This window comes from Gallinula chloropus (assembly GCF_964237585.1).
Source record: "Gallinula chloropus genome assembly, chromosome: Z".
Taxonomy (NCBI): Eukaryota; Metazoa; Chordata; class Aves; order Gruiformes; family Rallidae; genus Gallinula; species Gallinula chloropus.
The window spans coordinates 59,749,778-59,772,065 of NC_140089.1; the positions used below are offsets into that span (position 1 = coordinate 59,749,778).

Sequence of the window (22,288 nt, forward strand, 5' to 3'; positions counted from 1 at the left end):
ATCCCAGGATGCAGTTTGCCCTCTTGGCTGCCAGGGTACCGTGGTTCAACTGGAACCAGGACAAGGGCACACTGCTGGCTCATGTTGAGCTGCTGACAGCCAGCAACCTGAATTCCTCTCTGCAGGACTGCTCTCGAGCCACTCCTCTCCCAATCCTCAGTGTTAATCTGTCCCCAGTGCAAAATGCATCACTTCATCTTGTCACTTTCATGTCACTGTTCATTGCTCAGTGCTCCGATCTATCTGTCCCTCTGCAAGTCCTCTCATTCCTTCAGAAAGTCAACATCACCTCCCACTTTGGTATCATCAACAAACATGCTCGTGGTGCACTCAGCTCCTGCTTCCAGAACACTGATAAATGTATTGAACAGAACTGGCCCTAGAATTAAGCCCTGAGGAACACTAATGTACTCAGGAAACAAGGTAGCTGGAAAATTTTAGAAAGGGGAAGTTTAGAAAGGGCAGCATCTAAAAAATCTGTCTTGAAATCAGACAAATTTATGCTCAAAAAATACAGAAGTGATTGTATAGCCTACATAGGAAGCAGGGCTTCTGCTATTACAGAGATACATATCATAGAGTCCTAGAATGGCATGGGTTGGAAGGGACCCCAAGGATCATAGACCTCCAACCCCCCTGACACAGGCAGGGCCACCAACCTCAGGCCTAGATTTACACAAGGTTGCCCAGGGCGCCATCCAAGCTGGCCCTGAACACTTCCAGCGACAGGGCATCCACTACTTCTCTGGGTAGCCTGTTCCAGCACCTCACCACTCTCTCTGTAAAAAACTTCCCCCTAATATCTAAATTAAACCTTCCTTCCTTTAGCTTTAATCCATTCCCCCTTGTCCTGCCATTGTCTATCCTTTTAAAAAGTTGAATCCCCCTCCTGCTTATAAGCTCCCTTCAGGTACTGGAAGGCTGCAATGAGGTCCCCCCACAGCCTTCTCTTCTCCAGGCTGAACAAGCCCAACTCCCTCAGCCTCTCTTCGTAGGGCAGGTGCTCCAGCCCTGTAATCCTCTTCATGGCCTTCCTCTGAACCCTCTCCAACAGTTCCATCTGTCACATAAAGATGAAGGTTAATGTTATCAAAATTTTGACTAGAAATAATGAATAAAATAAAATAATGAATAAATTGTGAGAACAATTTTTCTTCTTCTTGAGAAGCTTGTCGTAGTAAAATATGATGAAGACTCATTTTAAATATAGGTCACATATCTTTCTAAGCTTGGTGAAGTAATCAACATGTTTTAGTGGTGACCAGCACTGCTTGGATTATATGTGTACTGCAAGTGAACACAGGTTTATTGTCTTCAGTGGCTACTGGTGAAATCTACATCTGCAAGAAATTACAGCAAGAAAAATCCCCCAAATGACAAAAAAAACCCAAATTGGTCTTCATTGTTTGTAGCAGTATAATCAAAAGGGGAATTCTATGGCTGTGGTATATACTAAGTTGACCTTACTATGATTATGTTTTAAACTCATAGTTTGTATCATGCAATATGCTTTTAAAATTTGGTCTTTCCTGTGTGATTGTATACCTTGATTTCATAGTATTTTCCACTCAGGGAAGAAGAAATCAGAATATATAAAAAAAAAACCCGTAAGTTTTCTTACATAGTAGTTGTGTATTTTAAATAAGGTACGTTTTATAGAAAGGCTTATATAGCTGATATTAAACAGTTTTAAGAGAGATACAAGAAGTGATTCCTTACCATTATTGCAGTAAAATACTTGTCACTTGTATCCTCCCTCCAAGGATAGGGAGGGCTCATTAAAAATGTCTATACAGAGAATGATGAGTGTCTTTAAAAGTATTAGTGGTGGTTTCCATTGCTTTCATTTTGCCCATTTAATGTAGCTAATCAATTGTATGCCTTTTCTTACTGCACATCCCATTGTCTCCATCATTTTCATCATTGGTTTTGGTATTCTAGGTCCTCAGTTAAATTACAGTTAGGTTCTAATTTTTTTTCCTATAATGTTTTTATTATTGAACTGATCAAAATAACCATTGATACTGAAAAAGAAAATAATGGGAATGGATGTGAGTATTTGTGCATTTGAAGAAACGCTACTTTGTGTTTTAGTAGTGCTGTATTTTCTTTTCCTTGTACTTGGCAGAATTATTGTTAAAAATCTGTGTTCAAAGGCTACATCCTGAAGTCTGTATAACTCCTGACTTTACATTTACTTTGGTAGCTGGGGATGTTCAAAGCGTGATGGCCTGTCCCAGTGAAGCTAATGCTAGAAAACTTCCTGAATTATTTCCATTTGGGATTTGATTCCGTGACTCCCAGAGCTGAAGTTTGTTTCTGATTCAATTCTCATTGCAAGCTATGCATATCTCTTTCTGATATGGCAACAGGGAAATTATATGGAGGCAGCATTTCTTAAATTTTTTTATTCTAAAAATTTATATATTTTTTATTTTTATTAATTATATTTTTAATCAATTAGTGTTATTTTTGTTTCGTCCAGCTCACTGGTAAATCTACTAATATAATTTCCTGTGCAGAGTAGAAGGTAAAATGGACCTTATGGGTGTGATTCTATAGCATAAATGGAAGCAAAATCCCTTTCTGACCTCACTGGGATCATTTGCGTTCACTGAGGCTCTGCAAGGAGGCCTTTTATTAGAACCCTAGTATTCCTAGTCCTACCCAGGAATAAAGTAGGCATTTCTGTTGATCTATAAGCAATCTGTCAAAACTTCTCTGATCAGGCTTTTTTACTATCTTGTCTTGAGTCCTTTTTTTAATGACATCTATTATCAGATTGAAATGGCGATTGAGACACTGCAAAAGTCTGATGGTCTGTCCACTCACAGAAGCTCTCTTCTCAACAGCCATGTAAGTTGTCTCTTCTTCACATACACTCTTTCTTGCTTGTTCTGCATGCTTAGCCTGCCTCTAAATGTTTGTTTTATTTTATTACTACTTTTTGCTCTTAATCTTCTCATCTTGATTGCTTGTAATCTTCTACATCTCCCATGGCTTTATTTTGTCAGATGAAATGTCTTTATGGTATATTGCAGAGTGTTACCTGTCTCCTATGCTTTACACCTGTGTTAAGTTAACACATTTGACTGTTTTGCAGATTGTGGTGTAAATATCAAATAATTCTAAATCAGCAGGTTTTTGACATTTTCAAGAAAGTTGTCTACAAAGAAAAAAGTTATTAATTTTGGGGTATGTGAAGAGGAAGCGAAGAAACAAACAGCATGCCTAAATTATAACTTGAGATTAATTTTTAGATGTTTCTTCATTTATTCTGAGTAGATAAATTATTATGAAATTACTTAAGAATCCTAAAGATCCTTGTGACCTGGGAAAAAAATTGAAAACATTATCTTAATTTGAACTACTCAAGAATATGTCTTATTCAGCTGCCTTTTGCTTTGATCTTCCTCAACAGATCTTACAGCTAAATAATTTCCGTATACAAAACTAAAATATATTTGGGTAAAAACATAATCTCCAAATATAGTGATAAATCCATTTTATGTAACTTTAAAATAAAAGGTCCCTGAGTTAATTTTAAGCTTACTATATAAGTAATAATATTGCTTTGTAAGATGCTACTCATTCTTGAGGGGGTTTTATTCTGTTCGTATTTGTGGTTTTGTATTTCATAATTTTGCCATGTTTATTAGTTTGCATTCCTCTTACCTCTTTTTTCTTTATCAGCTTTAGTAATTTTATAAATACAAATTCTTTATTGTTTTACCAAAAAAATTTAAATTTTGGTTTTGGTCTTAATGTAAGAATATGGTGGTAGAGGCTGTCTCTCAGAATTCAAATTAAAAATGCATATTTTAGCAGGTTAGGTGATTGGATTTTTTATATAATGGTCTGATTATGTCAAAGCAAATTGCTTTGTGGAAATTCTAAGCAAACTTTTTTTCTTCAGAAAATGCCAGAATTGAAATATGAAAATTGTATTAGAAAAGATTATACAAAACATTATACTGGACTTTTCGATTCTACCTTGGCTGTTTACAATTTTGAAGATAAGATAGCGTCACATATTATTTAAATAATAATAAATATCAATAGATAAAATAAAAGTTATTCTTTAGATATAGTTTTTAAAAGAAGCCTAACTTTTTTTTTTACAAAGTACCAGAAACTTACGTTAAGACTTGGAACTCAAACTGTTGACAAGACTGTATATAATCTTACTATGAAGTCCAGAAATTTGGTATAAAACCAGAGAATCAGCTGTGCCCCAGTAATCTCTTCCACTCATTCCTAGTGCTATGCAGTGTTCAAAATCTGTTACTAATAAAAAGATACATGTCCAACTGTTAATTCTTAGCATAATATTCCTTCCTTGAGTGTGATGGGTTTTTCAAAATTTTTCTAATAGGGTCATATCTTGGTGGGGGGAGAAATAAAATGATCCTTGTGCATATTTTTGTGGCAGTAAGTCTTTCATAGCCTTTTGGAAGAAATTAACAATCTAGATCAAACCTACTGGATGTTTTGCTTATTTTTAAAATAAAGCTTCTTGTCTTGAAACTTGAGCAGTATGGGAGAAGTTTAAGTGTAGATTTAGTCTTTATATCTTTCAACTGTTCTTCATTGGACTTCTAATGGTGTGGTTTGGCATTTATTAAAATAAATGGGTTTAATAGGATTTGCAATAGAATTCTAAACTGTGTATTTAATAACTTTTGTTTTTCAGATGATAGATTAATTTGTGTGAAAATGTTAGGTTTGGGATTGGGATTTTTGCCCTCTATGAGCTTTTCTATTGTTTGGGTGTTTTTTTCTTAAATTCATGTGTGCTCATTCGAAGCAGCTTGTAATTTCTCCCATTTTCTGATTTATTTCTGCATGAGATTGACTTAATTAGTTGATAATGAAATGTTTTATAAACATTGCAGCATAATTGAAGTCACAGTCAATATAACTGTGTAAACATTTCATACTTTTACCCATCATACCCATACAGTATCCTCAGTACTATGAATTAAAAACCCGGGATTCAAACCTGAAGAGCTTAGTTTTAGAATTATAGGCCATTTTGGGAGAAAGATGTTTATGACTTTTTTTTTTTTACATTGTTTATAGTTTTATAATGTTTGAAAGTAAATTTACATTTAAAATCATATATTAACTGCTCTTTTTCTTCCAGGCTATAATCTAGTGATCTAGCAAATGATGACTTCAAGCTTTTGCTACAAAGTAATTACTTCAAGGAGCAAATATTCTTATATCGCACTTATCTTTTGATTTGTTTTTAATTTTGGGTTAAATAATGCAAGTTGGTTGAATAATGGTTGAAATAACATCTCTTAGAAATTTGTATTGTTAATGAAGTGCGCTGGAAGAAAATAATCTATAATGCTACATAAAGAATTTAACTCAAAAATAATTAGTCTGTTTGGATTGAGAAAGTTCTCTCTGGGGGAAACAGAAATACTTCATATTCCATATCTGTTCTGATTATATCACAGATTTAATAATATATGACAAATGTTATATAAATCTGTATACTATAAATATAGATTTAATAATGTATTTTAAATATAGATAAAAAGCAACAGTTGAAAGATATAATTACCTTTGTTTCTGAGCCTAGATAGCTTTAGGCCAGGTCATTAATGAAATAAGTTCAGTACACTCATATCAAAGGTAGTGTTTATGATTATACTTTTTCTTCAGCTTTATTTCAAAATGAAATATGCTCAATTTGGAAGTACTTGTGAATGTTAAGACTTTAAAAATAATGATATGATAACTGATATAATGATGATTAATTGTACTTTTTAATTTTGTATATTTGAAATGCACATTTACCTGCAAATTGAGATTTGCTTTTGTGTATTTTACTAAGGCTTATGTTCAAGAAACATAGAAAAATTATGTTTTCAATAAAAAGCAAGTATGGAAATGGTGTTTGAATGATCTAGAGTAAATTTTGTTGTAAAGTTTTTACATTTGTATTGGTGAATTTCTCACTGTGGCTAAAACAGCCACAGTGTATTTGTTATCATCTGTACTTTCATACAGATCAGGTTTGTGATGAAAAGGTCAGGACTGAAACATTTTGTAGCTGTTGCACATTAAAGTATTTGTGTTCTTTGCATGATAAGTTACACTGAACATTGATGAAACAGAAATTGTGCACTACTTTAACAGAATAATTCTGCAAAGGAATAAATGGCACATCTTTTGTTGTTATTTAATCTGTGTTTTGGTTCCACTAGTTGCTGCTTCATTGGACTACAAACTTGACACAACTGTGTGAATATCTATCTTATCAGAGTATAAGATTTTGTCTAAGACTTGAAGACACAATGTCCTCAGTCTGCATTTTTGCATTTTTGCATGATTAAATTAAATTCAGACTTTTGGTGAGATCTCTGATCCTAGCAAGCTTGAATATTCACACTCTACTATTTTGCTATCAATACCTAGTAAAACAAAGAAATAAAACTCAAGGAGAAAATTAAATTTGTGAAGCATTCAAGCTGTTTCTAAAGTGAAAATTCAGAGAGCTGAATATGTGGCAAGTACTGGCAAAAGATAAGGAACATACTAGCATATCAAAAATTAAAACAATGGAATTTAAATGTATTCTCAACTCATTTCTTATATATTTTATCATTCTCCTATAATGTTAAATCTAGGAGTATTCAGTTGTCCTTTTTAGTTTTTGTGTATTAGTGATAACTGGAGGTGTTTTGTGAGTGTGTAGTAGTCCAATGATGTTACATAAAAAGTTTTTCTGGCACATTTCTAATAATTCTTAAGACAATTACCTGAAAAGATTAATATTTTTCCAATAATCTCCTGTTTCCCCTGGAAGTCAATGGCAAACAGGCTACATTTGAAAGGAATTGTACCCCTAATGCTTTATTTACCAATAATTTTCAATGATAACTAGGTTGTTCCTTGACTTATATGGAGTAGTCTTTTTTCTTTTTTTTATCTGAGAGTTAAAAATTCAGTTAGGTATGGTAATGTTTCTTAACACTGGTCAAAGAAAAACAGTATAATAGTCCAGGCTTATAAATGCAGTAACTGTTGTTAGACCAAGGGGGTTGTTTTCTGCAATTTGTGTGAATTATATTCATGATTACTTTATTTCTTTGCAGTGCTAACAGTTTGTCTCCCAAGCATAGAAACCATTATCAAATATTGGTATGGGGTACTGAATCCAAAATACTGTAAGAAGTGGACACTTATCTGAGGTCACAAGTGCAATGAGTTCTGCTATTTCCTGATGATTCTGAAGATCCTAAAGCACTGTGGTATAGATAGCATTTAAGGAGTCACTAAAGAAGGAAATAATTGTTTGCTTAATGTACTTGAAGGTTTTAAAATGGTCCTAAGATAATGCTGGATGGCTAAGATATTTTTAATAACCTAATAATTTTTTCTTTTTGCTTTTTTTTTAATGTGATATAGCTTCAATGGCTATTAGACAACTATGAAACTGCAGAAGGAGTGAGCCTTCCAAGAAGCACCCTTTACAACCATTACTTGCGTCATTGTCAGGAACACAAGTTGGATCCAGTCAATGCTGCTTCCTTTGGAAAACTCATACGGTCAATCTTCATGGGATTACGGACCAGAAGACTTGGAACTAGGTTTGTGTTAATGAAATCTTAAACTATAATTGAAAGTACAAGTAATAATTATCATTAAGAAACTTGTCTGCTAGCAAAATATAAATAAAATCTGTATTTAAATATTACTGGTTTTCTGTGAGTTCTGTCTATTAATTTTAAACAGTTTTATGCTTTTTCAGATACTGCTTTACTTTTTCTGGGTTTGTTTATGTGTTTAACATTTTGATATGCTGCAGCTTTTTATCAGTCAAATAAAATATAGCTTGTTTTTTAGGAATTATTATGGATTGTCTTTCTCCATAACTGGATACAATGCATTTATTTGCATTTTATTTTTCTTTATAAAAGTGTGTTACAAGTTAAAGTGCTGGATACTACCTGTTTAAGAGAGTGAATTAATTGCCAAAAGCTGGTAAAATGGCACCTGTGTGAAAAAGGTATTACAGGATAATTGGGGCTGATTTGTGGGAATTATTTTCTAGTCATTGTAAATTGTAGAGTAAATGTAATATAGATGCATAAAATGAGTTACACTGTTCTTTTAATTCTTACTCTCTTATAAAGGGGGAACTCCAAATATCATTACTATGGGATTCGTGTCAAACCAGACTCTCCTCTTAATCGACTACAAGAGGACATGCAATATATGGCTATGAGGCAACAACCCATGCAGCAGAAACAGAGGTAGAGTGTGAAATGTGCATGATTACTTATGAATATTTCTGTGTCATAAAGCCTTACTTATCCTTACATAGAGAAGTTGAAATTTTATTGTCATTTTTGTTCAGTTTCTCTGCTATGCGAAATATAAGTTACATATCCAGTTGCTGTCACTGAAGCTAGGTATCACATGCCTAGGAATTGCCATAGATTTTCAAAAATAATAATAAAGCAGATATGATATGAACAGACTTAACTGCTTTGAGCTTTTATTCCTCAAGCTGAAGAAAAGCAGTAAGAGCTCAAATTTCAAGTTTTGCTTTTTTTTTTCACTACTAATATAATTTTTTGTTTAAGTTGCTAATAAGAGAGCTTATGATTAAATTCAGTTTAGTGTTTATTTCCTCTCCCTGTGAAGACTTAATGTGACCATAATGGTTTGCCTGCAAATTGATTGCTCATAAAGTATTTTCCCTCAGCATCTGTAGTTTCTGAGAACCTGTGAAAGTTTGGAAGTATTTGAATACAGTGGCACAGTGACCGCGAAGGGCTACACACTGGTGGTGAAAGAATCTGTGAATATGCATATGAGAAATTCACCATCTTGAACAGAAAAATTTTTGGTCAAAAATGGAATTCAGAAGAACTTTTGAAATTAATTTTTCCTTGATTGTTCTCACAGCTTCCCATAAACTTATAGGTAGCAGCATGTCAAGCATCTTGACCAAAAAAAAATCCAATTGAATGAACGCTTTGATATAGTTTCCTAACCGTATTTTGTAGCCTTGGACACAAAAGGGATGTAGAAAGCAAACTTCAAACTTCAGCTAGAAACACAGAATAATTTCAATCTGAAATTATTTCAATCTGAATTTCAATAATTTCAATCTGAAATTATTTCACTATCTAGTTCCAGAAATAGTTACAAAATGAAATACACATTCATGGTAAGGGCACATGTTCTTCACTCTCTTGTTCTGGGCATGAGATGTCTTCCAATATGATCATTAAGAAAATACTTGTTCGGAAAATCATTGCAGGATGATCGCAGGTAGGAAGAGATGATAATTACATAGAAAACCTCCAAGCAAACTTATTTTTATCCACCCAAGCTCATTCATTTACAGATTTCTTTCATGCATGCTCAGAATCACATGGATGAATAATAGGAAAAAGAGACAAGTGGAAGTCTATCTGCAATATCAACTGCAGAAAAGGCTGCTGTGCTATTATCTTAATAATAACAATGACTTTGTTAGTAAATCCATTAAAGTATCTGTCCTAATATACCTTTCTAGATGAAGCTTCTTCTCTTTGCTCAGGAACTTACATGACTTACCTTCTTGTCTTTGTAGGCAAAAGGCATGCTGATCACTTAACACTCTTGAAATCTGGAGGGATACCCTAGAAATAGAAGTGTTGTTCACGTAGTAGTGCTGAGGAAGTATCGTTCAGAAAGTAGTTCTGAGGATCTTTGTTCATCCCCTAATTCTGGGCACACAGATCACTGTAAAGTATTTTCTGTCTTTCAAAAATCCCAGAATTCTAAATAAAATAAATACAGAGCTTAAGAAGTTAGCTAGACTTTGACATTTGCACTGTGAAAAACGCATATTGTATGTTCTCTGTGTATCATGAAAGATACATTGAAAAATGGTAACTAATGAGCCACTATAGCATACTTCTACTGATCTAGACCAGAAAACTGCAAAATATTCTTATAGAAACAGGGCTTTTGAAAGCCAAGTGTGATGATTCTAGAACATTTTTGTCTCATTGGAATGTGCTGATTAATAGTAGTCATTTTAGAAAAAGATTTAACAAATTATTCCACAATGTAGCCAGTTTGCTTCATTACAGCCACCCTCTGGCATCCAGCATTCTTTAATGGACTTTGGTCCATTATTCTCTCTTTATAGCCATATTTCTTAATTTTAGACTAATCTCTTTGGTTGCACAAAGTCAAGCTTTATTCCACATGATGAAATGTATATTTTTTTGATAATTTTAATGGAAACTGAGCTATGCTTCTCTTTTGTAGCCCTCAGAAGGCTTCAGAGAAAAAAGAAATGCTAAATATGAAAATGGCTTGACTTATAACTCTCAGTGCACAATTTGAAAAGTAAACTGATATTTTTTAAGTAAGATTTTTTCCACATTTGCAGAACATGCTTAGCATTTAATTTCATTGTTTGATATATGTCTGTCATGTTTTTATAATGGTTATCCTAGTGTATTGAAGAATTCTAGCAGAATTTATTAAGAAATAACTAAAGGACTGAGTATTATGATTTCAAGGATTATGGTAATACTGCTCTTTCTCCAACTTTCTAATGTTTATTTTGTCCTTTAAATCAGTGCTAAATTGAATACCTTTTTTGTATAGTTGTACTACCATACCTGTCAGACACATCTGATTGGATAAACGCTTCTAGTCCTTTTTGGCAAAGATTGTAGTCTGAATGTATTCTATAGATAATTTTTCTTTATTTCTTCAGTCATGCACCTTTTTTAGTTGCCTGACTTGAATAGTGTTCTTGTTTGTTCATGTTCAGATTTTGTTCTGGGCTTCAATTAAATAATGTCAAAATAAATAAAAATATATAAATTATTTTTGTTACTTTTCCTCAAAAATTTATTTTGAGATGGAGAAATCAGAGCAAACATAGACTGGAGGATCTGAACTGAACAGAAAGGGTAATTTTGTACTTTGTATTTTTGTAGGTATAAGCCTATGCAGAAAGTGGATGGAGTTGCAGATGGCTTCACAGGAAGTGGTCAACAGACAGGCACATCTGTTGAACAAACTGTAATTGCCCAAAGTCAACATCATCAACAGTTTTTAGGTATGAAAGCAGGTTTTAAATTGCTGAATAAATAAGCATGAACTTTATTATCACTGTGAATATCAAGCCACATAAGTACAATAGTTGCTTCTAAAGGTGTCATGCCCTCTTTAAAAGTCTTACAACAGAAGAAAAACACAATTAAATTACATGTTCTGTGTTGTGAACTTTGTGTAATTTTTAATATGCATTATGGAAGTTTAAAAGGAACAAATAAGTAAATTCTGTATTTGTGTGATATATTTAATATTATATAATTCACGATGCAGTTGCTGTGCAAAGTTATATTAGATACGCATATTGAAATTCCTATGGTCAAAGCTGTTCCCTGCGTGTGCATTACAGTGCATTTTATTTCATGCGCCAGGGAGGGGGAGGGTAGTGGTGTTGCATTTCTATTGCAGGGTACCCATTCAGTGGGTTGTTTTGAACGTGTTCTGCAGTACTGTAAGTGGAAAGAGCCAAGTGCTTTCAACTAGAACCCCAAAGTTCATTTTTAATGACATCCAAGTCGTGGATTCATTGATCCAGTATATATTCTCAGTAATGTAAACAAGTCAGAGTTGGTTAGTTATTTGTTTATGTAGACTCTCCAGATGTGTTATTACAGAAGGTTTAGCAAGTACTAAATCCTTTGGCATAACTTCTCTGTTACTTAAGTCATTGGGAGCATAAGGGAAGAATTAAAATCTTAAAGCTTCCTTTACAGGTACCTTTCAGTCCAGCATTTTTCTCTTATTATATAACCTTGTCTCTTGGAAACAATTGTGACAAATAGTAAAAGCACATATTGGGTCTGCTTGAAAATTTAGTAAGTTTCAAATAAAAATGTATATTGACTTTGCTAAGCCCCATCATACTTGTCTACATAGAAACACTTCAGTTGAATAAGAAAAAAGTATTCATGGATCAATCTCTCATCCACTGTCATGGGTGCTTTCCTTCATCCTGTAAAATTCTGAAAATGTGTGTGTTAGCTTTTCCAGATAGGTGCAGTATGTACATGTCATCTTTTAATGTCTTCAAGAATAATTTTGCTTTTTTCTTTTTTTTAAATTAAAAAATGCTGGCTGTATTTGTTTGTGATTTTAACATACAGCCATTATGAAAGACCTTTCTCTTTGAACTTTATGACCTTTCGAAATTTGTATGTATTTGTAACGTCTTTATATTTTTTCATAATCATATTGTAATTGGCACTGTTCACAACGGCCCTCTTTCATTATGTTGTCATGGAAACAGATGCATCTCGAGTACTTCCAGAGTTTGGAGAAGTTGAAATATCTTCTCTACCAGATGGTACTACCTTTGAGGACATCAAATCACTGCAGAGTCTTTATCGAGAGCACTGTGAGGTATTTTCTATAAACCATTTATATTTTTAAGTTCATCACTTCTTGTAAAGTTCAATACAAGAGAGCAATGCCAAATATATTGCAGCCATGTTAATGGTATGTGACACTTTTGAGTTGTGTGGTAGGGGGGGAATGCTGCAGGGGTGACTTCTGCAAGAAGCTGCTAGAAGCTTCCCCTAGATCTAACAGAGATAATACCAGCCAACTCCAAGACTGACCCACTGCTGACCAAAGCCAACCTAGTCAGCAGCAGTGGTAGTGCTTCTGTGGTAACATATTTAAGAAGAAAAAAAAAACCCAAATGAATGGCAGTTGGGGATTTTTGTGGCCAGAGAAAGGAATGAAATGATGTTAGGAACTTTGCAGATACCAAAGTCACTGAAGAAGGACAGGGAAGAGATGCTCTAGGTGTTAGAGGAGAGATTTCCCTGCAGCCTGACCTGCAGCAGAGAGAGATGCTACCTGCAGTCTATGGAGGACCCTATGCTGGAGCAGGTGGAGACACCTGAAGGACTCTGTGTCCCCATGGGAAGCCCACACTGGAGCAGGTTTCTGGCAGGAGCTGTGGGCCCTTGCAGAGAGAAACCCATGCTCGAGCAGGCTTGCCTTGACAGGACTTGTGACCCCATGGGAGACCCACACCAGTGTAGTCTGGTCCTGAGGGACTGCACCTCTTGGAAAGTACCCATGCTGGATCAGTTAATGAAGAATTGCAACCTAAGGAAAGGCCTTATTTTGGAGAAGTTCATGGAGGATTGTCTCACATGAGAGGGACCCCACACTGGAGCAGGATAAGAGTATGAGGAGACCTCCCCCTGAGAAGGAAGGAGCAGCAGAGACAACGTATGATGAGCTGACTGCAGCCCCTATTCCCTGTACCCCTGTGCTGCTCAGGGGGAGGAAGTAGAGAAATCATAAATAAAGTTGAGCCCAAGAAGATGGGAGGGGTGGAGGAAGATGTTTGAAGATTTAGTTTTATTTCTGTTTTGATTTGGTAACAAATGTAGGTGCATTTTATTCCATGTTGAGTCTGTTTTGCCCATGACTGCAACTGCTGAATGATCTCTCCCGGTCCTTACCTCAACCCATGAGGCTTTTGTTAGATCTTCTCACCCGTGTCCAGCTGAGGAGGGCAGTGGAGGTGGCTATGGTGGGCACGTGGCCTCCAGCCAGGGTCAACCCACCACAGTGACTTTCTCCCAAAATACTTTGCTTATGTAATTGGAAAGGATATTAGTAAAAAGCTTTTACTTGATGGTCGCCTTTACAGGGGAAAAATATAATATATGATAGATGCTGAGAATCAAATGTAGGGTTTTGTATGTTTTCAGAATGCTAGATGAACTAGACTTCAGATCATATATCAGATCTTTGGTTCTGTCATTAGGAAATGTGAATCAAGTTAAATTGTAATTTCTTTTTTTCTATATGAAAAGCAGTAACTGTTCCCTCATTTTAAATAAACTGAGACATTTAAGGCACATTTGATATTGAACAATTGCTCTTTTAAAATTATATTTGAAGGTGATTTCAAAGCTCTACTGAGTTATGAAAATGAATAAAATGACAGGTTTCCCTTGTGTTTGCAGTAGCATTAAATACTGTCTTTGGGTGAATTTCTCTGATATGTTTCCACAGGCCATGCTCACTTATGGATGTGCACTTGACCTTACTCAGGTCTCTGTGCACACCAGTTTATAGTGCTGAATAATTTCTTGATATCAAAGGTATTAAACCAGGTATTATTTATAACTTAAGAAATGTACAGTTTACCACTGCTCCACTACATAAGGAAGGAAAAAAAAAGTTGGGGGCCAGTGGGAAGCCAGGTAGAAGAAAATCTGTGCTTGTGTTTTATTTTCTCAGGCAATACTAGATGTTGTTGTGAATCTCCAATTCAGCCTGATAGAAAAATTGTGGCAAACTTTCTGGCGCTATTCTCCCTCTGCTCCACCTGATGGCACTACTGTTACTGAACCCAGGTCAGTAAACGTTTCACTTTGCTTACTGCTTTTCATAATGATATAATACACGTGTATACTACTATTACTACTACTACTATTACTACTAATAATAATAATAGTAGTAGTAGTAATAATAATAAATCATCTTACTGGTTTTACCTGCAGAGTAATATTTTATATGCTAGTTTTTCAACTTAAATTTTTTTTGTCTGCCATTTTTGTATAGGCTAGTTTTATGCCAAAGTGGAGTCTTGAAACAATTGTGTCATCCATATTTTTCATTGCTTGGATAACTACAGTAAAGGTGTCTTCTCCCAGTATTCTACCCAGTTCATTTCAGACACAAGGATCATTCATACCTCTGCATAATTTCTCAGCTGTAGCAGAGCTATGGAGGCATATTTTAAATCCATTTCTATGTGACATCATGTGTAAAGAAGTTCTCTTCCGTGTAGTTGAGACAACTACAGTATCTTTATAAAATAATACATTTTAGTGTTGATCACAGGTTTTTACCTGCTGTAAATACATTATCATTTACTTGTTCGCCACGTTTTTTCACATCAGCAATCTGAGTGAAATAGAAAGTCGACTTCCAAAAGCAAAGCTGATTACTCTGTGCAAGAATGAATCTATTTTGAAATGGATGTGTAACTGTGACCATGTGATGTACCAGGCTTTGGTGGAGATTCTCATTCCTGACGTCCTTAGACCTATTCCTAGTAAGTTGAACATCTGAAATACTTTGTAAAGATTTTTGTGCATGTGTGTCTATGCAGCTTTAGGAATAAATTTGAAAGTTAGGAAAGTATTGGTATCATTTATCCTTAATTTTGTTGAATAGGAAGTTGTGGTGAGAGTTGATGTATGTTTTGTATTTTAAAATTATATGCAGTTAGAAGATCTAGATTTCAAGATATATTTTTATATTAAAGGTAACTCTTTCTCTGTGTGTTACATTTTCTGGTAAAAATGATTTCTTTTTTTACCCTGATAGGCTTAGATATAAGTCCTGTGGCCTTAAGCCAATACGCACTAATTTCAAACAGTCCTTACACTAAATTCTCTAAATTTAGTTTAAATATTACACACTAATCTTTGATTAGACTGAAAAAAAGTGTGTCAGATCTTTTTCATTCCATTTTAGGACAGGTTTTTTTGTTTGCTTCTTGTCACTGACTAATGAAATAAAATTCAAGGACTGTTGAAGCAATGAAAAATTATGTCAGAAATTTTTAGTCCAATTTATAATTCCAATCTACAGTTCTTTCTGTCATAAATCCTTCATGAAGAAAACAGTGTCTGGCTATTCAACCATTACCAAGAGCATCACTTTTTCTTTTTTTTTTTTCCAAATTAATTGTATTAGAATCCCTCATTGCCCCAGTTGTAATTTTATGGCTATTATTGGTAAAAAATGAATTTACATGAAGAAAGTTGAACTCCTTTATAAAGCTTTAATGTTCTCATATATACTGGGCTAAATACCATGAAAAAATGTTAACGACCTACTATAAACTTTGTAACTCCTCCTTTTAAATCTTTTCCAAGAAAAAACAGTAGTCAGTTTGTAAAGTTGGATTAATATTAAAAAAAAAAATTGACCTTAGGTACCTTTGCAGCTAACAAAGTTATTTTATTATGCAGTGAACACCTCTTCTGCTACAGTGGCTCCAGCAGTAATAAGTGCTCCATAGGAAAACTTGTAGGCATTACCTTGCAGAAAATTTTTATTGACTTTTTGCTTGTCAGGGAAATAAAATTAGGTTTTAGTAATGAAGCCAACAAAAAATTGGAACTGGAAGTAAGTAAAATCTGAAGGTTGGCATTTACAATTTTACCTTAACATACGCTATTATTGAGAACCATTACTAGTATAAGTTAGTTTACATTGTTTATATTTGATGTTTTACCTTTCTATCTAATGACAGTGTAAGTAGGTAGGATGTTGATTTTAGAGAATCATGTCTATCACAAGCAAATAGGCAATAATTAAAAATCCCCACAAATTAAATTACATTTAATAGGTTGAATTAGAAATCTGTCTTCCAATAGCACATTATTTTCTAAATATGAAGGTGGTGCAGACATAGATTTTCATCAAACCTGCTTTTCACCTTGCTTTGGACTTGCTTCTTCACAGCCTGGCAATCTCTATTTTTTTATAGTTACCAGTCAAATTTGAATAATTGATAGTGTATTTGACATTTATAGTTTATGGGATGATTATCAGGTGACTTGATGCAGACACATCATCTGATCCCATGACAAATTTATCCCAGAGGAGTTCTGTCTCTATTTGGTGAACAGTCCCGTGGTTTTTCTGCTCAAATATCCACCCACTGAACTACATTTGGAAGGCAGCTAATGTATTTTTTTGTTTTTATCTTTAGGACCCGCTAACTAAATAGTTTTTTCTAGTCAGTTTCCTGTAATCATGGTCCATACAAGTTCTTTTTTCACTATTAAATATTTCAAGTATTAGTAGGCTTTTTAATTCCTGCTTTTGAGTTAAAATACCACCAGCCATTACAAAAGATGAGGAGGAAGGCTTATGTTTGTGCTTAATGAATAACTATGACAATACTGGATCTGTGTGAGATAGACAAATTCATGATCTTCTGTGGGAATACAGCAGTTTATAGGAAAGTTTGGAGTCTGTAGAGGAAAGGGAACTCTGAATACTTCATCAAAGGCATGTGTATAATTTTTTTTTCCTGAATATATGGAAATATATTTACAGCAGCTGGTCAAAATAGGAAAAAAATGTTACTATTGGAAATGCTCTTTTTCAAGTTCACATTTTCAGTGTTTTTCTTCTAGAAAAATGTTAACTGTGCTACTCAGTTGTGTGAAACGTAATACAGGAGTAGAAAAAAAAATACCATTGAGGAAAAATTGCTTTATTTTTAACCTCAGTGTTAGATTCATCAGGTAAAATTTTCAGCATCCACAGAAAGAATGAAGAATTGCTGTGTATAAAACAGCAAAATTACTTCTCCTAAGAAAAGTAAAATGCTACCCATTTGAATCAGGAATAAAGGCCACAGTTGTCTAGTGTCTTTGGCAACAGACCAGAGCTATCAGAATGGATTTTTTACATTCTCACAGGTGACAGAAAGAACAGTAACAAACTTGTCCATGAGGTAGTTTCTATAATAGCTGGAGAATTTACGCTGAACATATTTCCACATAATTTTATTCCACACATCATATTACACCATTCAAGGCAGACAAAAGTTTAAAGTACTTAAAAGACTGTAAAGCCTTGTTTTTATGAGATTTACAGGTCAGCATATTTTCAGGTGAGAACTCAAGCTTTTACATGCTTATCCAAATCATCATAGAATGATAGAGTGCTTTGCGATGGAAGGGACATGAAAGATATCTAGTTCCAACCCTGCTGCCATAAGCAGGGACATCTTAACTACACCAGATTGCCCAAAGCCCAATCCAACCTGATCTTAAACACTTCCAGGGATGGGGCTTCCACAACCACTCTGGGCAACCTGTTCCAGTGCCTCACTACCCTCATAATAAGGAATTTCTTCTTAAAATCTAATCTAAACCCACCCTCTTTCAGCTTGAAGCCATTACCCCTTGTCCTATCATTACACTCCCTGGTAAACAGTCTCTCTCCCAACCTTTCTATTGGTAGCTGCCATTGCAATATCATTTATTGTGTGTCTATGAATTGAAAAGAAGTCATTGAGGACATAGGTACATAAGATTTTGCTAATGGCTAGATATGTACTTAATGTTGGAATATGAGAAAAATTCTGTATTTAATATGATATTTCCAAAGCTCATTAGAAATTAGTACAATACTGATGCCCAATTATCTTCATTAGCAGATTTATTTCTTCAGAATGGAATTCCTTCCACTTGCTATACTTTCTTTATAGTTAAAGGCCTTTCTCAATTCCTGAGCCATTTTCCCATATTTATTTTCAAAGAAGATCAGCATTAAAATTATGCAAATAATTTCATAAGGTATAGTTAGTTAAAAAAGAATAATAAGCAATTTAGAAGTGAAAAAGCACTAATATTTTCCTTACATATTGCAATATTTACATTATTCTTTCCACATCACATTTTCTTGCTCTAGAGGTAAGAAAATGTGAGTGAATACATAGTTAATTAGTAAGTGCACAGAAAGTAAGTTTACAAAGCAGCACGAGTGAGGTAACTGATAGGATTGAAGAAAAAAGCTTTTTCTTCACGTGGAAACCTCAAGAGAAAAAAAACAACTGTTACCATAGACTGTTCAGCTAATACAGATACTTTGCAATACCAAAATGTGTTCAGCTAAAAATCCAAATATGTGGTCAGTTATATAAATGACTGATATGGATTCTACTGCTTATCACTATAAATTTCAAGAAATGTGAACAAGATGTCATGAAGAATACGTTTTTCCCTTTTAGTAAATTTACTTTGCTGATAGAATGCTTTATTAAAAAATGGATCATCAATAATCAAATGGTAAAAGACCATTTCTTAAAGAAAAGTTCCATCAGGATTAATTTTTTATTCTACCAGAGCCTAACATACAGAATTCCATCAGTCCTTACATGGACTGTTTCTTGTCATACGTAGCCAAAATAGTTGGAAAATCTGTATTATTCCTTCTTTCTTGTTTTCTCTTCTTCATGTTTGTAGTTATGTTCATTCTCTACTAGTGTGTAGAAACCTGTAGGGTTTTTTGCCTTCTAGGCTTTATATCCATTTGAGTGGATGCTATTATGTCAACAACCAAGTGGTAGGTTTGGGAAAGTAAGTTTTCTACTACTCAGAAAATACTTTTTTTTTTTTTTTCTTGGTGCAGTTCCTTTAGAAAATACTTACTGTCCTCCTCCTTTGAAAAATAAAAACATGTATTTTAAGGAGTGCAGATTGCTATAGGGACACTTGATTTTCTCTCTAAATCTCAGTAATTACTGTGGGTATTATATAGTAAAGAAAAAAATGCACGCAGATTCAACAGCTATTTGAATAATCTCACTTCGTCAGTGGAACACATTCTGATATCTTGCTAACTGATTATATCTTTAAGCACTGCAAGTTGGATTTTGTTCTTTAAAACCGAAGTAAGTAGCACTATGACATGGCTTGAGGTTAGTTTGGGTTTATTTGAGGAAACTGCACTATTGCAGTAAATAGTTTTTTCCAGAGTTTTTGCTCTTTGAAAGAGAGAGGTGCTTAGATGAAATGGAACGATGAAAGTATGTGATGGAAATTTCCATCATAAGTGCTACAATTACTGATGTCCTTCTACAGGAGTGCCCAAAACAATACTGCAGCTCAAAAACTTCTTGAAAGATTGTTAGGTGAGGAAGTCAGTGCTGCTTTTTAAACCACAACTAAAATCATTATTGTATAATCTGTATCTGAACGATGCATTTTGAACCTGGAATGAATTTGTCTTTTGGTAAGTAAAAGCAGCGGACCAGAATGTTGAGTATGTACGTACTGAGGATGCAAAACATTTCAAGACAGGTACATTGCTTTCTTTTAATTTTGTTCTTGTTTTTTTTTAATGCACAGGTGCCTTGACCCAAGCCATTCGCAATTTTGCAAAAAGCCTTGAAGGTTGGCTTTCAAATGCCATGAACAATATTCCACAGAGGATGATACAAACCAAGGTAGACTAAACTGTTGCAGTATTATTCTTGCAATGGCAAAGTGGGCAGAATCATCTGAAAGCAGTAGTGTTTTAACTTCATTGCTAAATTTAATGTTTAACATCAAGTATCAAATAATAAGAGAAAAAATAACTTGGTTTTGACAAAAAATTATAAGGAAGACATTATTTGATCATGGACAGAATTCACATATGAAAAGCCATTAATACAGAATATTAAAATTAAGGTAAAGACTCAATCTGTAGAATTAATCTACTGATAAAGAGTAAAATATTTTAAAATACATTCATTTCTTCATAGGTTGCCGCTGTAAGTGCCTTTGCCCAGACTCTGCGAAGATACACATCTCTTAATCACCTGGCTCAAGCAGCTCGTGCTGTCCTTCAAAATACTTCTCAAATCAACCAGATGCTCAATGATCTTAACCGTGTTGATTTTGCCAATGTTCAGGTAAAGTGTAGTTTTAAATAAAAGGCTTATTGTCTTTAAAAAGTATTATTCCCCCAGCTATTTTGAGCTTTATTTTTATCTGTCATGCTATCAATAGAGCAAAGTGAGAATATTTTGCTGATTCATATGTGCAGTGTTTCAGTCCAAATATGCCAGGTTACACTTTAGTAAAGTAGGAGGTCAGAACCATTACCTGTTTCCATTTACTGTCTTGAACAGCCCATGTTCTTTTAACATCTCTGCAAATACAGAACATTCTTAGAATGGGTACCATGAATGACGCTTAGTAATAGCATAATTTGTATCATAGATCTCAGATAGTAGCATCATTCTGAATCTCTCTAAAAACTATTAAAAGCACAGCGTTGTTTTTACTGCAGACTGTATCATTATTTCAAACACAATACCATTTTTACACTTTATCTAAATGCCAGTCGTCAAATTTAGATGATCTCCTGAGTAACTAATTCGATTAGTACGGATTAGAACTAATTTCCAGTTAGCTATAAAACATAAGCTTATATTTTCACTTTCTCCATATTTCTGCTCCTCTGAGGAAAAGGATTTTTTCCTTTTACCCAGCAAAGTGCAGTGTTCTGGATTACTGATAGTTCCGTGTTTGTCTCTTATTTCCTTATGTACAAGTGTATTAATGCACTTGTTAATAATCTTAACTTGACCAAAGATACAGGATATTAACTACTGTAATATGTTAACATGGATATAAAGTCTGTGAATGAGGTGTTAAGTTGGGACATGATAGGAAGAGGTTAAGGAAATGGCCTTAGTTAATGAGTCTTCATGTTTGTCTCTTAGTTTCTGAATTGACCAACAAGCCTAATTAAACTTGATAATGCCTACTAAATTTCTTCTTATTGTATGCAGACTGTGTTTCTCCATTTGCATGTTGTACTTTAAATAACATGTGATTTATTACTTCCTATAGTCAGCAAACAAAACAATTCTTGTTCATATACAAAGTTGTATTTGATAAGACAATAGAAAGAAATTGTCTTGAATTGTAACTTCTTCAGAAGAAAAGGAACCCTGTATTTGATTTCATGCTACTTTTATTACTGTAGCCTCCATTTAACACTTCTGCTTGCCCGGCCGTAGTCCCTGAAGAAAACTGACAAATCACGAATATTTCAGTGGAAAAATGATGAATGAGGAAAGTAGAAGCCTTTTAGAAAGAACATGGAAAACTACAACATACACGTGTCATTTCCATTGATTGTTCTCATTTCTTTAACTAATGTCTACTTTTATACACTGTGCTTTTCCCACCCATTTGCTGTCAACAAATTTGTGATAACATAAACATAAATCCTGCTTCTTTCTTTGTCTAGTAAGCGTTCTTTGTCGTCTTCATGAATTAAATTCCTTAATCTTTGAGAAAGAATTATATTCTGTGCTTTGGTGTGTTTATTGCTAATTAAAGAGTTGCTGCCATGTGCTGTAACAGGAGCAGGCTTCCTGGGTGTGCCAGTGTGATGACAACATGGTTCAGAGACTAGAAACAGATTTCAAGATGACTCTTCAACAGCAGAGCACTCTGGAGCAGTGGGCTGCCTGGCTTGATAATGTAATGATGCAAGCGTTGAAACCATATGAAGGAAGACCCAGCTTTCCTAAAGCAGCACGGCAATTTCTGTTAAAATGGTCTTTCTACAGGTAGTATTCATTAGACTTCTAAAGCATTTCATCTATTCTATTATTTACTGATTTGTCTGCTATATTAAAATTGACAGATGTCATTTCAAACAGTTGCTCACAAAG

General features: G+C 34.2%; 1 protein-coding gene across 2 annotated transcripts in view; it reads left to right on the plus strand.

Moving 5' to 3' along the window:
* The window catches only part of RFX3 (regulatory factor X3), a gene marked incomplete at its 5' end in the record, with an annotated part of 51,883 nt that overhangs the window by 25,611 nt on the left and 3,984 nt on the right, over window positions 1–22,288 (plus strand). For both annotated transcript variants that reach the window (XM_084278167.1, XM_084278168.1), the window contains 10 exons: window positions 2,782–2,856; window positions 7,426–7,607; window positions 8,154–8,273; window positions 10,974–11,095; window positions 12,338–12,450; window positions 14,317–14,432; window positions 14,982–15,136; window positions 19,962–20,059; window positions 20,360–20,509; window positions 21,975–22,183. In XM_084278167.1, the coding sequence (XP_084134293.1) occupies window positions 2,782–2,856; window positions 7,426–7,607; window positions 8,154–8,273; window positions 10,974–11,095; window positions 12,338–12,450; window positions 14,317–14,432; window positions 14,982–15,136; window positions 19,962–20,059; window positions 20,360–20,509; window positions 21,975–22,183 (1,340 nt within the window). The remainder of the gene's footprint in view (window positions 1–2,781; window positions 2,857–7,425; window positions 7,608–8,153; window positions 8,274–10,973; window positions 11,096–12,337; window positions 12,451–14,316; window positions 14,433–14,981; window positions 15,137–19,961; window positions 20,060–20,359; window positions 20,510–21,974; window positions 22,184–22,288) is intronic.